The following is a 13,813-nucleotide window of genomic DNA, read 5'->3' as shown; positions in this document are numbered from 1 at the left end:
GCAGCACAGGAAAGAAAGGAGAAGGAGAAAAATCTGATTACTTCAGGCTACCTCAATACCTCCCCCCACAGTCCTCCACCTCTCCCCCCTAATTTATGTGTCAAACACAAAAACATTCAGTAATCCAGAGCTCAAGGAGTGCCGGCCTCTCTGTGTTATTACAAACGTACGACAACACTTCAGTCTCCACTGACGCACGGCAAACCAGAACAGGATGGTATCAGGTTCTGTCAAATTACCGCTACAGGAATTCTTTGGCTGCACGCATCCAAACAAACAAACGCACTGACTCGCACAACATACAGGTAACTCGCTGCACTCTGTGTAACATCCAGGATACTCTCAGTACTCTGAGTAACATCCAGGATATTCTCAGTACTCTGAGTAACATCCAGGATACTCTCAGTACTCTGAGTGACATCCAGGATACTCTCAGTACTCTGAGTGACATCCAGGATACTCTCAGTACTCTGAGTGACATCCAGGATACTCTCAGTACTCTGAGTAACATCCAGGATACGCTCAGTACTCTGAGTAACATCCAGAATACTTTTGAAATCTCTGTCTTTTGAAGAGAATAGGCACACTGCTACGCCAAGAATATGAAGAATTTACAGGTATTTTTCACCTCAGAATCAGACACTTTACATGCATAGGAATCAAACTTTTCTTTTCTTTAGATTTGCCACATTAAAAAACATAAATAAATTGTGGACAAGACCGACACATGACTGAAAAATACGCATTGTCATTTTTAAGAACTAAACGTTCTGTATAAATAATGCACTTGTGTGCTGGGTACATATATTAAAAGAAAGTGCAGGTGCATTATGTTCACTAGTCTGTATCATCTAGTGGTGTCAGGGGAAGTCGGGATGCAGCAGGTTGTCTTTGGGGAAGGTTCTGACCAAAGCAGTTTAATGATTGTTTTCAGATATGGTGATGATATCTATTCAGACACAATGCAGAGGACCTCTCAGGCGCAGGACTAATGGTGAGTTGAGGCACTCTGGATCCACAGCCTGGTGCAGGGATGTGTTAAAGATGTCAGTGTGGACTAGGCGATGTGTCTCTGTCCTGACATGAAGTCCTTACCCCTCATACAGAGAAAGTGAGAGAGGACAGAAAGCATACTCTGCTGTCACTTTATCATACAGTCAGCTTCAGTCTAATGATTGACCCGTGTCCAGTCTGCAGTCTGACCTCCTGATTCTGCTCTGATCCGGTCTGTGTAAGGAGAAACTGGGATGCTTTAGATCAGTCCATACTTCCTTTTGGTAAAAACACAGAATGTAATTTTATACTTTTCAACACATTGTTCACATTACCTGTTTGTGTCCACTGCAGACCACACACACACTCATTTGAACCTCAGCATTAGCATCTGCGTCCCTTTCTTTAGTTTGAAACCAAACACACATTCTTTCATCTCATCGCATGTTATGAGGCCCGATCAATTAACAGAGGTGAAGCAACCTGAGCCGGGTATTTGTGTTTGAGGTATTTAAGAGGAGGAAGAGAGAGAGAGAGGAGGACGAGGGTAAAAGTTTCCAGAGAGGAGGTAAGGACACACGCTGCAGAGCTCAGATTAAATTTCACTTCAGACAAACAAACGAGACCCAAACAAACGCAGAACATCAGGATCCCTTCAGACTTAAATAATTTATTTACCAGCCGAGCTCCACGTGTGTGTTACACTTCAGCACGGGCTCTTCATCATCGTCATCATCATAACAACAAAAACATATGAATTTTAATAACAGCTCTATTGTGACAGAGTCGAGACGCTCTGCTGACACTGGTGGAGAGGGGGTAACGTTTCTACAATATAAAATAAAATCAGCATCAGTGCAACTCTGCAAGGAAGAAAATGAAATATTTGACACACTGATGACAATTGGATGATACGCTGATGACACTGTGGCAAGCAGTTTTAACATCAAAAGCTAGACGGAGATAGATTACAGATGTATGCGATGCAGTTCTTCCATGTCAAAATAAGCATTGAGGATATTCACAATAATATTCTTCCTATCCACAATTGAGATATGTGCAGTAATGTTGTAGTCCAGTGACCACACTAACCGAGTCCAAGACATACCCAAGACCAGAGTGCTACCAGACCGAGACAAGACCAAAACATTTAGGGATCGAGATTGAGTCAAGACCAAGACCAAGACCAAGACCAAGACCATAAATATCATTGTAAAATCATCAGTGGGCGTGTCAGGCCGTAACTGGGGGATAAAAATCCAAAAACCGTTGGGAGATATCTGAAACCGAAAGCCCAAAAGTGAGGTTATCTGTCGTAGAAGAAATGTGGTGGATGAAACCTGAAATTTCAATCGTGGATAGTAAGAATGTTATTGTGAATATCTTCTTATAAGTGAGATTACGTGCCGCTCTGACTAGCAGAAAAGCTTTACATGTTGACACGGCTTGCCATAGGATCATCCCAGATCGTCACTGGTATCTTTTTTCCCTGTTCAGGGTCCTGTTGCAAATGTGATTGACCGTCAACCTGTCCAGGTTAGCCCCGTCCCTCACTCACATGAGAATTAGCACAAAACGCTAGATATCATCATAATCACTGAATTCTGAGTTTTAGCTAAAAGTAGGCGCACTGAGTGAATAATACAAACGTTAAAAGTGTGTCTGTAAACTGTGTAACTTTCATATCATAGCACCTGTCATGAGGAGCCTGACAGTGATGTCACTTCCTGTAGCTGGATTGTGAAGGATTATTTAATCTGGTGACGTCTGGTGTTAATAATCTGTCATATTTCCTGTTTGTTTTCAAAGAATGTATGATGCTGATTCTAAATCAAGATGTTATTAGAAAACTTGTGAATTTTAAAGGTAGAGTCAGCAGCTTTTCAATCATCACTCACGTTTAGATTGGTTTGTGTTGACTCTAGGACGTTTCTGGGTGTGGAGAGTTGGTGTGTTTAAGAGGGGATACAATTCAGCTATTGGACGTGATTTAAACCAGCAAATATGACTGACATGGATGAAACGCTAAAGAAGCGAAAGTAGAATAATAGTGAGGTGCCAAACACCTGCAATATCCCCTCGCTGGTGGTTAGCTTGTGCTAGCATGCGGGTAGCTTGCAGTGTAGGTACAAGCAGTGAACGTACGAACTACATCCTCCAGAGAGCGAGAGGCCAGTTTGAATGTTGTGTTTACAAGCTGCAACAAACATTTCTGCTGACTCCACCTTTAATATTTGGGTTATATAATAAATTCAATTAGCTCAAACTTCTAGCCACCATTTCAGGTTTGATCTCTGTTGTTCACACAGCTTGTTCCTTTCTGAAGGTTAGCGGCCTCCACGGTTAAGATCATGATGTTCTAGATATTGGATAAGAAAATGAAAACTGTAACCTCCTGATTATAACGTGTACAGTAATGTTTCAACCGTGCACTATGGTAGAGATGAATGTTCGTTCCTCTAAAACACAGAAAACAAACGTCTGCTGATGAATTCACAGAAATGAAAACGAGAGCTTTGTTATAATAAAAAACCCAAAAGATTCTTCAGAGTTATGTGATGTATTTTCTCTTCTGATGGCTTTCCCTTAAATGTATAATTTTTCTAAAGTCTGTATCTGACAAAAATAAACAAATAATAAACATCAGCAGTGTGAAGGTAGACCTATCCGCTCTCTACAGGGGTCAGAATTTACAGGACGCTGAACCAGAACATCATAAATATTAATAATTACAAAGATAACAGAGCATGGACAGTTTTAGAAAAAAAAAAGAAAAAGAGATACAATACAAGAAAAAAAAACCCAGACATGAGGATCAATAAAGTTTATCTATCTATGTATACATGTACGCAGGAGGAGGCGTGAACAGAGGGCTGGAGGTGTTATTTAAGGATTAATTCACATATAGACACTTATCACTTATACTTCCAGTGTTTGTCTTTGCTTTGTGTTTGTGTGAGGTGATGCAGGTACACAGACCAACCTGTGCTGAAGACGTGTCTGTGTGTGTCTCTGCATGTGCGTGAACTGTGTGTGTGTGTGTGTGTGTGTGTGTGTGTGTGTGTGTGTGTGTGCAGTGGCGTCAGAGTTCATGTGTTGGCGCGACTTTAAAGGCTTTATATGCGATTTTTTGATCCAGTAGATGTCGCCCTTGAGCACCAGCATGAAACCAAAACAACTGATCTAGAAACGCAGTTAAGCAGTGAGTACAGTATGTTATTCTTCTTTTCTCTAGTCCCTCAATTAAACAACTTTTATACGTGAGGGGAGGAGTCAGCCGGCCGTCCAGGCGATGTAAACAAAGTGAAGATAGGACTCTGAAAACTCTGAAAACATCACAGACAGTGGGACTCGGGTGTTACACCCATTGTAGACAGTCATGACTCACAGAGTTATTTTTTTCAGAGGATATACTTGATTTATATTATATTTAAGTGTGAAAAATCACATATAAAGCCTTTAAAACCACTGCTAATGATTCATCACATCTCGTGTGTTCTTCCAGCTGAAGGTGATTTCAGAGTTTCCTCTTCACTGTCTCAGGCTGGCTACACACGAGACGTTTTTTTAAATCTTAACCGATTTTAAAAAACTTAAGGCAACCACCGACATAAGGACAGACCTGCAAGATCTCACAGAAATTCATGTGCCTTCAGAGAAAAAGCAAACATGGAGGACGGATGACGTTGTCAGCTGGCTGTCCTGGCGTGCGTTCTGTTTTGCAGTGAAAAACTAAAAAAACAACAAAAAGAGAATGGCTGAAATTCTGGCTGAGAAGACGGTAGGCTATAAGCGCTTTCTGTTCGCTGCCATGTTTGTGAGCTGTGAAAGAACGCAACATCTAGGGTTGGTGACGCTTCCCGGTCTGCTCGCTCTCATTGGTTATTACAGGTATTCGTTGGGAGAAGCACGATCCGGAAACGTAAACATCCAACATGTTTGGTATTTATGATTCCAGATCGGGGAGGCTCAGACCCGATCGGGAGCGTTACAATAATCGCATTGACACCTCACACTTTTTCATTTTTCGATAAATATTCAGTTGAGACAAGCCTCGAATCAGGCCACGCCCCCATATCGTCAGGGGCGTGGCTTGCCTGAATTGGACCCAATATCCGACCTGACACCGTCTAGCGTGTAGCCAGCCTTGCGCAGAAAACTGACAATATAACAAGGCTGTCTGTTTGCTCATCAAAGTGACCCAGACATGTCGTAAACCAGACATTTGATAGTTAAAAAATTAAAACTTGCATATAGTTTTCCACTTTTTCTAAATTACCTTAAACATATTTCAAATATTTTTGTTGTCTTAAACTTGTTTTCCTTTTATTTGGCTGATATTAGCGTGTCTTAGTTAACTCATACTGACCGAATTTTCTGATGCGATCTACATTTAAAACGACATTTAAACACAGTCAAAAACGTCCTATTACTGTGTCAAGTGGCCATTAGCGGCATTACAACTAAAGGCGCTGAACTGGCTTCATCACATTCTGCTTCAATAGACTGTATATAAAAAAAAGTGGGCGTGGCCTTTTGTTTGTTTTTTACATTGAAGCTTACTCAGAAGTGTCTAAAACCTGCATTCTTCTAACATCCAGCAGAGGGCGACTCAGATCGTATAGAAGTCTATGAGAAAGTGGTTCTACCGCTCAGCTGATTTGGTGAGATGGTCTCTAGTTTCAAGACTTTTTCAACACTGCATGATGGACATTTTGAAAAAATAATGGTCCCGTTAAGAGTCAAATAGAGCTCAACAGTGACCGTCCACTTTTGCAGAGGCCCTTGTTCTGGAAGTAAATTTCCCCGTTCAAATCCTCCATTGACATTTCAATGCTGGACACAAACCAGCTACCCTAATACTCCTGACTATAACACATTTGATTCAGCGCAAAAAATGTTTTCCCTTTGCCACCCATTAGAGATGTCAATCAGCACTCTAGCATTGTGGGAAGTGTAGTTCTTTTCTCCAAGATCACTTTTGTGGTTAGTCTACCTTGGATAGTTATGACATTATGGCTTATAATAAAAATCTGCTATGGAGAAAATGAACGGGATTTTTATTTCCAGAACCACACTGTTGAGCTCTCAAGACCACAAAGCTTGGGGGCGGGGCTTCCTGTGCAATTTGTCAACTTGAGTATGCACCTGTATCCATTCTCTCGCCCAGTTTAGCATCACTTCTCGCACCAAAAAAACAAAATGCATTCCACCCAGAACCCAAGCTCGGGACTTCATAATGTCGATAAACCAACGGGTGAAGTCACAGTGGCTACGTCCACTTCATATATACAGTCTATGGTACAATTGTATTTCATTCCATTAAAACCAGTTTTATAAACTCATGTCAGCAGCCAAATGTGGAGAGAGTTCTCTAAAAATCTAAAAACGTCTGGCTCTGTAAAGCTGCCCAGGTCCTTTTGTGAAAAATTGTCCATTGTTCATGTTTCTTTCAGCTGCTGTAGGACCATAATCCAACAGGATTCAGTGTGGGTTTGTTTGGCCACACAGGAACATTGTCACTCAGACGTTTGCAGCAACAGACATCCACGCTGGTGTGTTCGTCCAAAGTCGTTCTGCAAAACATCTCCTAACGCTTTGAAAAGCAGAACGTAAGGTGGCCTGGACTCATGAGTTCGTCATGAAGATCTCAGCAAGAGCTCCTTGAAGCAGTGTGAACTATGTGACCAAGTACTTCCACACCGCACCTCTGGTGGCGGTCAAAGTCAGGTTTGTGGTTTCATGATGGCACTCGCCATGTATGATGTGAACTGTAATGCCCAACACGGCGCTCCTGTGTGTGGAAACACTGCTGAGAGTAGAATCAGGGGGGCGTACACACACTTTGTCTGTATGTAGCCGGAGTTCTCTGTCGGTCTGCGTTTGAGTGAATGAAGGGGCAGAGAGAGTCCGGTCAGCTTCTCGTCTCGGGGCCTCTAGCTGCACTTGCAGGATTTGACCTTCATATTGGAGAGCTGCTCTATCTTGGGGGTCTTGCCGATGTAGTAGAGGATGGTGAGGGGCTCCAGGTCCTGGGAGACGCAGCAGGGCGACGCCGACGCTTCAGGGTTGATGGTGTTGTACAGACCTAACACCTGGAACGATAAGAAGCAGAGCCGTACCATGAAGAACACCTGAAGTACTGTTTGTGGTAAACCTTTGACCGAGTTCTCTTACTTTACCTTTGAATGCTGGGTGTCGGCGCTCCACAGATATGGACAGGCCCCGGCGCAGAAGTTGGCCTCATAGCCCTTTGGCTCATGGATCCACCTCCAGCCCAGGTCCTTCTTAAAGTCAATGTAGAGAGACCGTAAGCAGCAGTTGTCCTGAACATTCCTGCAAAGGCATGAAGGGCGGTGGTGACTCAAACTGTTTTTTATGGAGTGAACTACAAATGAGAATCTGCCCGGATAGACGTGGGTTGTGATTTTAAGGTGAGTACCTGGAGCAGTAGGCGGCGTCCAGAGCTCTCCTGGATCGATGTGTCTTGTGCTGGGACTGGGACTCCAGTCTGTAGGAAGGCAGCAACATGAGGAGCAGGTGTGGAGCTCGGGCACTGTGCCGCCGTTTCTTAAACACTTTCAGATCATGGATGAAGCTGTCATCAATACCTGAAACACAACAGAAAGATCGATTGGGCCTCTTTCACCAACGTCTTCTTAAAGGCTTTATATGTGATTTTTTTTGATCCAGCAGGTGTCGCCCTTGAGCTCCAGCATGAAACCAAAACAACTCGCGCTGCATTGTTGTGTTAGCATGCTAATGCTAGCGATCTTTATTATGCTGGTATCTTCACACTGCATGTAAATTTACCTGAAATGAGCGTGATCTAGAAACACAGTTAAGCAGTGAGTACAGTATGTTATTCTTCTTTTCTCTAGCCTTAAGCCTTTAAGTACTTCATAAAAACCTATGTTTGAGTTTTAAACAGCAGATTTGTTCACAACTGTGTCCCTTAGTTGATGAATGCTTTAAAATAATGAATAATCATGTAACTCGGTTGTACATTAAAGGCAGGGTTGGTAATTTTCTCTAGATATACTTTTTTAGATTTTGGTTGAAATTGTCTTTAGGTCCTGAAATAAATTAATAACTCATGTTCTCTGAAAAAGGAACAAAGAAAATCCATCATCTGTAGCAGTTTGTAAGTCTATAAAAATTTGACCAATGTCTGCAACGAGGTACCAATCTGATGAACCAATCACACGCCTCCCTGTCTCCCTGCTCGTTCTCTACCTCTTGCGTGCACTAGCCCACACTCAAAGCATGAGCTGAAGTCCGCTTCTGGACCAACGGCGCTCGTGCATGTAATTGAGGAGCGTGGCTTTTGAGGGCGCACAGAGGGGAGGGGGTGGGTGCAGACGGAGCACTGAGGGAATGCTACTTTCAAAATCATGCTTGTATTTGAAAATTACCAACCCTGCTTTGAATAAGGAAATCTACCACAAACTTGAATCAGTGTGACACGGTTTGTTTAGTGAACTCAGGAGGTGGTCGGAGATGATTTCTTGTTGTTGTGTTACTTGATGTCATAAGTATTGTTTGACAATGTTACCTGCAAAGCGTGCCTCGAGCTCCTCGCTCTTGTTGGGAATGATGTAGTTGTTGGACGGTACAAACGTGCAGCAGGGGCAGTGAAGGCTGAGCTTGAACCCACTGTTTCTGTCTGTGGACAAAACAACAATAAAAGGTGACGTTTCAGAATTAAACATAGAGCCAATGAAAAAGGTGATGGGCTCATCTCTCTCACCTCTGTGGTTCAGCCATTCACTCACTGCCTCCGTCACATCAAAAGACAGCCACTCTCCCTCCGTCTGCGTTCGTACCACTTTGCTGTCGATGTACCGCTGTGTCGGAGACGTCAGGTCTTTGTGTCCTAAAATCTGAAGAGAAAACAGGACGGGTCAACGTTGTGAAATAAAACATTTTAATTCCACACAGTCTGGTTAAACATCCAAATCCTCTGACCTGGACATCAACATGGATCATCTTTAACTTAAAGGGATACTTCACCCATTTGCATGAAGCTTTGTGTCATTAGAAACCTGGTAGTATTTTTGAATGGTTGTGCATCCCGCCCTCATTTTCCACTGAGATGGGAAATCTTTGTATTTCTAAGCTTCCAGTGACGCAAAATGACGATTTTTGCATCACTGGAAGCTGTTGAGGTTAGCGGGGTGAAACTACAACGCTAGTTCCTCATATTTTCGACCACTGAAGCTACAGACCAATCACAGATCAGTGGGTGGGAACTCACTCCCGGAATCAAAACTCAGCGTCCGCCATGTTGCTTGGAAGCTATGCTAACAGGCTCGAATTTCCCTCTGGGATTAATAAAGGATTTATGATTCTTATTCTGACCTTAGTGGGAGTGGCCTGCGGTGCTGTGCATTCTGGGATTTGGTGTCTTTCATCCACATGAGCCAAAAAGACACTTTCTGCCTTTTCTCGGCCAAGAAGGCACCAACGTCAAAATGTATTTCACATTTCTACATATATGACCCAATGTCAATACAGATTCATGTTTCAACGGGTGAAGTATCCCTTTAAATGACCTCCAAAAGGAACCATGTGAGTGCACTCTGATCCGCAGGTCAGAGGTCAACGTTTGGTCGGTGTTAGGACACTAAAACATTAAACAGCTTATTTGATGCATTAAATGTTCTTTTCCAGACAGCAGTCAGAGCACAGAGTCATGTTTGGTTTGTGGAGGCCGCAGAGTGAACGATGGAGGATTTAGTTTTCATTTCATAGATTCCAGCTGATAAAAAAGATGAAGGGCTCTGATGGTGCTGGTATTTTTCACAATCAGCTGATAGTCTCAAGGAAGGGCTGGGTCGTATTTTAACTGCACCACAGCCATCAAAACACATAAACAGAGAAGAGACACTCCAGCAGCCAAAAGGTGTCTTTGTTGTTTGAGGCGTTGGTTTCAGCGGAGCAGCCTGCGCTCTTCTCTGTGATTGATTAGTCAGGTCTGGGAGGAGCTGTGAGAGTGTAACCAGATGCTGGACGGGCTGCTGTTATTCTGCTGTCCTTCAGATCCATGTGTTTATGTTGGCTCATATCAGACTAATGTGTAAAACACTTTTCCTGCAGATTTTTCTCCTGTGTGGGAAACCCGACATGAGGAGACGCCGAGGCTCGGAGACACAGAGAATGCGGAGCCGGAGATGAGGAGGTTTTTATTCATGTGGTGGATCAGGGAAGGGGATTTTATTGTCTGGTTATTTTTTTTTTTCTCTGTTTAAGAAAGAATCTTTTCCCAAACTCCATTTACCTGCCGGCACTGCCAAGCTACGGTACGTGAGGGAAAGTTTGTCTGGAGTAGCTCTGGACTACATTTGCTGCAATCCTTGAGCCTTTGAATGATCACATTTAGTAGAATAAATTAAGTCATGGGTCAAAGCTCTGCCTCTTATCTGGGGACTGGTTGTGGTGGTAATTGGCGTCTCTCTCCCCATCAACAGTTTCCTGAACCACAGTCGCCAATAGAGTCGGTCGTCTCTCAACCGGAAGGTCGAGGGTTCGATCCCCAGCTCCTGCAGCTACATGTCCGATGTGTCCTTGGGCAAGACACTTAACCCCGAATTGCTCCCACTGCTTTGTCGGCGGCGTATGAATGCATCTGATGGTCACGCTACACAGCAACCTCTACCATCAGGGTGTGAATGTGTAGGTAAGACCTGAGTTGTAAAAGTGCTTTGAGTAGTCAGAGGACTAGAAAAGAACAATACAAGATCAAGTCCATTTACCATTTCCACCTGGAGGTCTGTTTCTCTGTCTATCAGCTGTTCTTCATGTCTTACGCAATACCTGTTTTTGTAACAAGTCCCTCCAAAATCAAAAAGAAATACCTGTTCCTAAGGCAATGGAATATTAAATTCAGCATATTGACGAGTTTGTTTAATTAAAGCGTCTGTGGGTAAACAATCTCATTTGGTCTGCTGAGTGTGGCTAGTGAGATAAATAAACAAAACATAAAGAGTGCATAAAAGCTATAAGTCTGTTTTGTGGAATACCTGTTTGCAACGTGTCCCTTCAAAATATTTTTTTTTTGGGGGGGGCTTTTTTATGCCTTTATTGTAGAGATAGGACAGTGGATAGAGTTAGAGATCAGGGAGAGAGAGAGAGAGAGAGGGGAATGACATGCGGGAAAGGAGCCACAGGCTGGATTTGAACCTGGGCCGCCCGCTTGGTAGCTTCAACTGACAGCGTGAAAATGGGTGTGAAAGCATGGCCGTTATACCCAGGCCTCCATCCTACAGATGTAATGTACCCATGCTGATTTAAAAATCTTTTTAAGCTTGTGAAAGGCCGTACACACGTCGCACATGTTCAACTGTTTTGATAGATTTTCTGTTCACCGGCTCACCGTCAACAACAAAGTTTTACAAACACAGAAGAAGGAAATGTTTTGACTTGATTAAGAAATGCTATATTTAGTTTTTTATGTGTAAAGCAGGAGAGATATAACTGTAAGATCTGAAGACGCAGACTCATTAGTGTGTGTGTGTGTGTGTGTGTGTGTGTGTGTGATGTATGAGCTGGACGTTATCAGCTCTCTGTACCGGCCTGTCCCGTCCTCCCTCACGCACAAACTGTATTTGGATAAGATGTGTGTGTGTGTGTGTGTGTGTGTGTGTGTGTGTGTGTGTGTGTGTGTGTGTGTGTGTGTGTGTGTGCAGAACTGCTGTCAGTACTATCTGACTGTGAACATGTGAACCAGCTGCTGCAGAGAGACACACACTTACAGGAGGAGGAGTTTGTTTTTTTTAGTGTTAAATAAAGTAGAAGAAGAGAAAGTGTAAAAATGTGTGTGTGTGTGTGTGTGTGTGTGTGTGAGCGTGGGGGGGGGGCCTGGCACCTCCAGCAAACGAACCAACCCTCCGATTCCTAACCCAAGTCCCTAAAGGCTGAGCTACTGCCGCCCCATTCATGCTTTCATGACAGATGTAACAGAGAGTAACTGATCAGAAGTTTAACTTTGATCTCCTGTCTGTGTCATTATATGATGTGTTTGCAGCTGGTACCTGGTACAGCTCGATCCTCTGCTCCGACACTCGCGCTCCCGGGTTTTGAAGACGGAAGATCCTGAGCTCCGCCTTCACCAGGTTGGAGGCGTTCTTCTCCATCGAGGAAACGTCGAACGTCAGCCGCCGGAAGTACGGGTTGAAGTGAGTCGGAGAGATCACGTCTGCAGAGGGAAAGAGAAAATAATCAGTGATGGTTTGTGTGATAGAAAGACAGAGAGACAGAGAGAGAGAGAAAGAGAGAAAGAGAGAAAGAGAGAAAGAGAGAAAGAGAGAAAGCGAGACAGAGCCTAATAACATACATATTACTTGTTTGAGGCACCAAATACTAAAAACACTTCCACTGTGTTTATCAAACTAAAGAACCGGAAATCAAATTTCAGTCTGGCTTTCAACATACGTATAAAATAACCTAAACATCAGCATCCAAAGACCCTTCAACCTTACTTTTCCTGCTCAGGTACATGGCCATCTTTGCCTGACCGAACAAAAAATGGTAGAGTTGTTTTGATTGTCAAACAATCTGTGTATACCTGCAACCATCACCTGTGATAATTTAAGTCTTTATCATCATCAGCATCATCATCATCAGTTCATAGAGGCCTTCACTGTCCCTCTGTAAACCGGAGTGATGACGATTCACTGGTTTAATAAACACAACATGTTTGTGATTTTTGACACTTTCAGAGACATTTATGAGCGTTGTACGAACGTTAACATGATGAACCTGAATCCAAATCCAAAGATCCTGAAAGAATCCTATTTACATGTCTGGAGTCACAGTTTCCATGACAACAGCGACGCAGACAGAACAAAGACTTTCTGTCCAATAAAGATTTTGCGGAGCCGACAGTCAGGATTCTCACAGGTACCAGAGAAATACCTCTGATAAATGTGTAGGTCCGCAGGTGTACTTATCTATTCGGACAGGTTATCCACTCACAGCTGTCACACGGCGTCAACGATTTTTCACTCTGAACCAAACTGCAGAGTCTCAGGTGCAAACAGGTAACGTGTTCCTTCTAATGTGATCAATAACTTACATATCCTAACGATACAACATTAATAACTCCTCTTTAGTCCCTGAAGTAGATCTTGAGTGTTCACTATTCACCATGGGTATCTTTTGTATATCAAACTTTTTTAACCCTGACAAATGAATGCTTAAAAGTCGGATGAAATAGCAAAGGAGGTGTGCATGTTAGGGTCTATACTAGAGCCCTACCGATTAATCGGCCTGTATTAATAACGGCCGATATTAGCATATCCAGTGACTATCAGTATCGGATAATTGTATCTCAGATATGGGCCGATATTACTCGATTTATTCACCAATAAATCACAAAGCAAGTAATTTGAGTGTTAAAACTCGCAGTTCTCTTTCACCAGCTGAGGGCGCTATATTGATTACAACAAGCATTATCACCCTCCATAGTGTTGAGCTGTGATGCACGTACATACGCAGTTATTTCCCAGTTGAGTGACCATCTTGTCTTCATTATGTATCTTTTCCACACGTGTTTGAGAACTGCATTTGAGGGATCAACGCAATAAATGTTTTATCTATATCTTTCTCTACAGATCGCTCATAGATCTAAAAAAAAAGAAAAGAAAAGATATTGGCAAATATATCGGTATCTGATTTTTTCTCTCCCTAAAATCGGCCCCAAAAATCTCATATCAGTCGGGCCCTAGGCTATACCTTCAGTTTTTGTAGTGAACACAGTGCTCTGTAACAGAGTTTGTTAGTCTACTGGTCCAGCTACAGACTACAGCAGGCTGTCATG

General features: G+C 42.9%; 1 protein-coding gene across 1 annotated transcript in view; it reads right to left on the bottom strand.

Moving 5' to 3' along the window:
• Nucleotides 1-1,643: 1,643 nt before the first annotated feature.
• Nucleotides 1,644-13,813, bottom strand: part of tgfb2 (transforming growth factor, beta 2) — a 30,992-nt gene continuing 18,822 nt past the window's right edge. Inside the window, exons 2-7 of the mRNA XM_065957965.1 lie at nucleotides 12,027-12,190; nucleotides 8,744-8,876; nucleotides 8,549-8,659; nucleotides 7,436-7,604; nucleotides 7,176-7,329; nucleotides 1,644-7,088 (exon numbers count right to left, since the gene is read on the bottom strand). Of these exons, the coding sequence (XP_065814037.1) occupies nucleotides 6,930-7,088; nucleotides 7,176-7,329; nucleotides 7,436-7,604; nucleotides 8,549-8,659; nucleotides 8,744-8,876; nucleotides 12,027-12,190 (890 nt within the window). The 3' untranslated portion in view covers nucleotides 1,644-6,929. The remainder of the gene's footprint in view (nucleotides 7,089-7,175; nucleotides 7,330-7,435; nucleotides 7,605-8,548; nucleotides 8,660-8,743; nucleotides 8,877-12,026; nucleotides 12,191-13,813) is intronic.

The sequence above is a fragment of the Labrus bergylta genome, chromosome 8, assembly GCF_963930695.1.
Source record: "Labrus bergylta chromosome 8, fLabBer1.1, whole genome shotgun sequence".
In the NCBI taxonomy this organism is placed as follows: domain Eukaryota; kingdom Metazoa; phylum Chordata; class Actinopteri; order Labriformes; family Labridae; genus Labrus; species Labrus bergylta.
The sequence above is the reverse complement of the archived record's forward strand: the minus strand, read 5'-3'. Positions and strand labels throughout refer to the sequence as shown.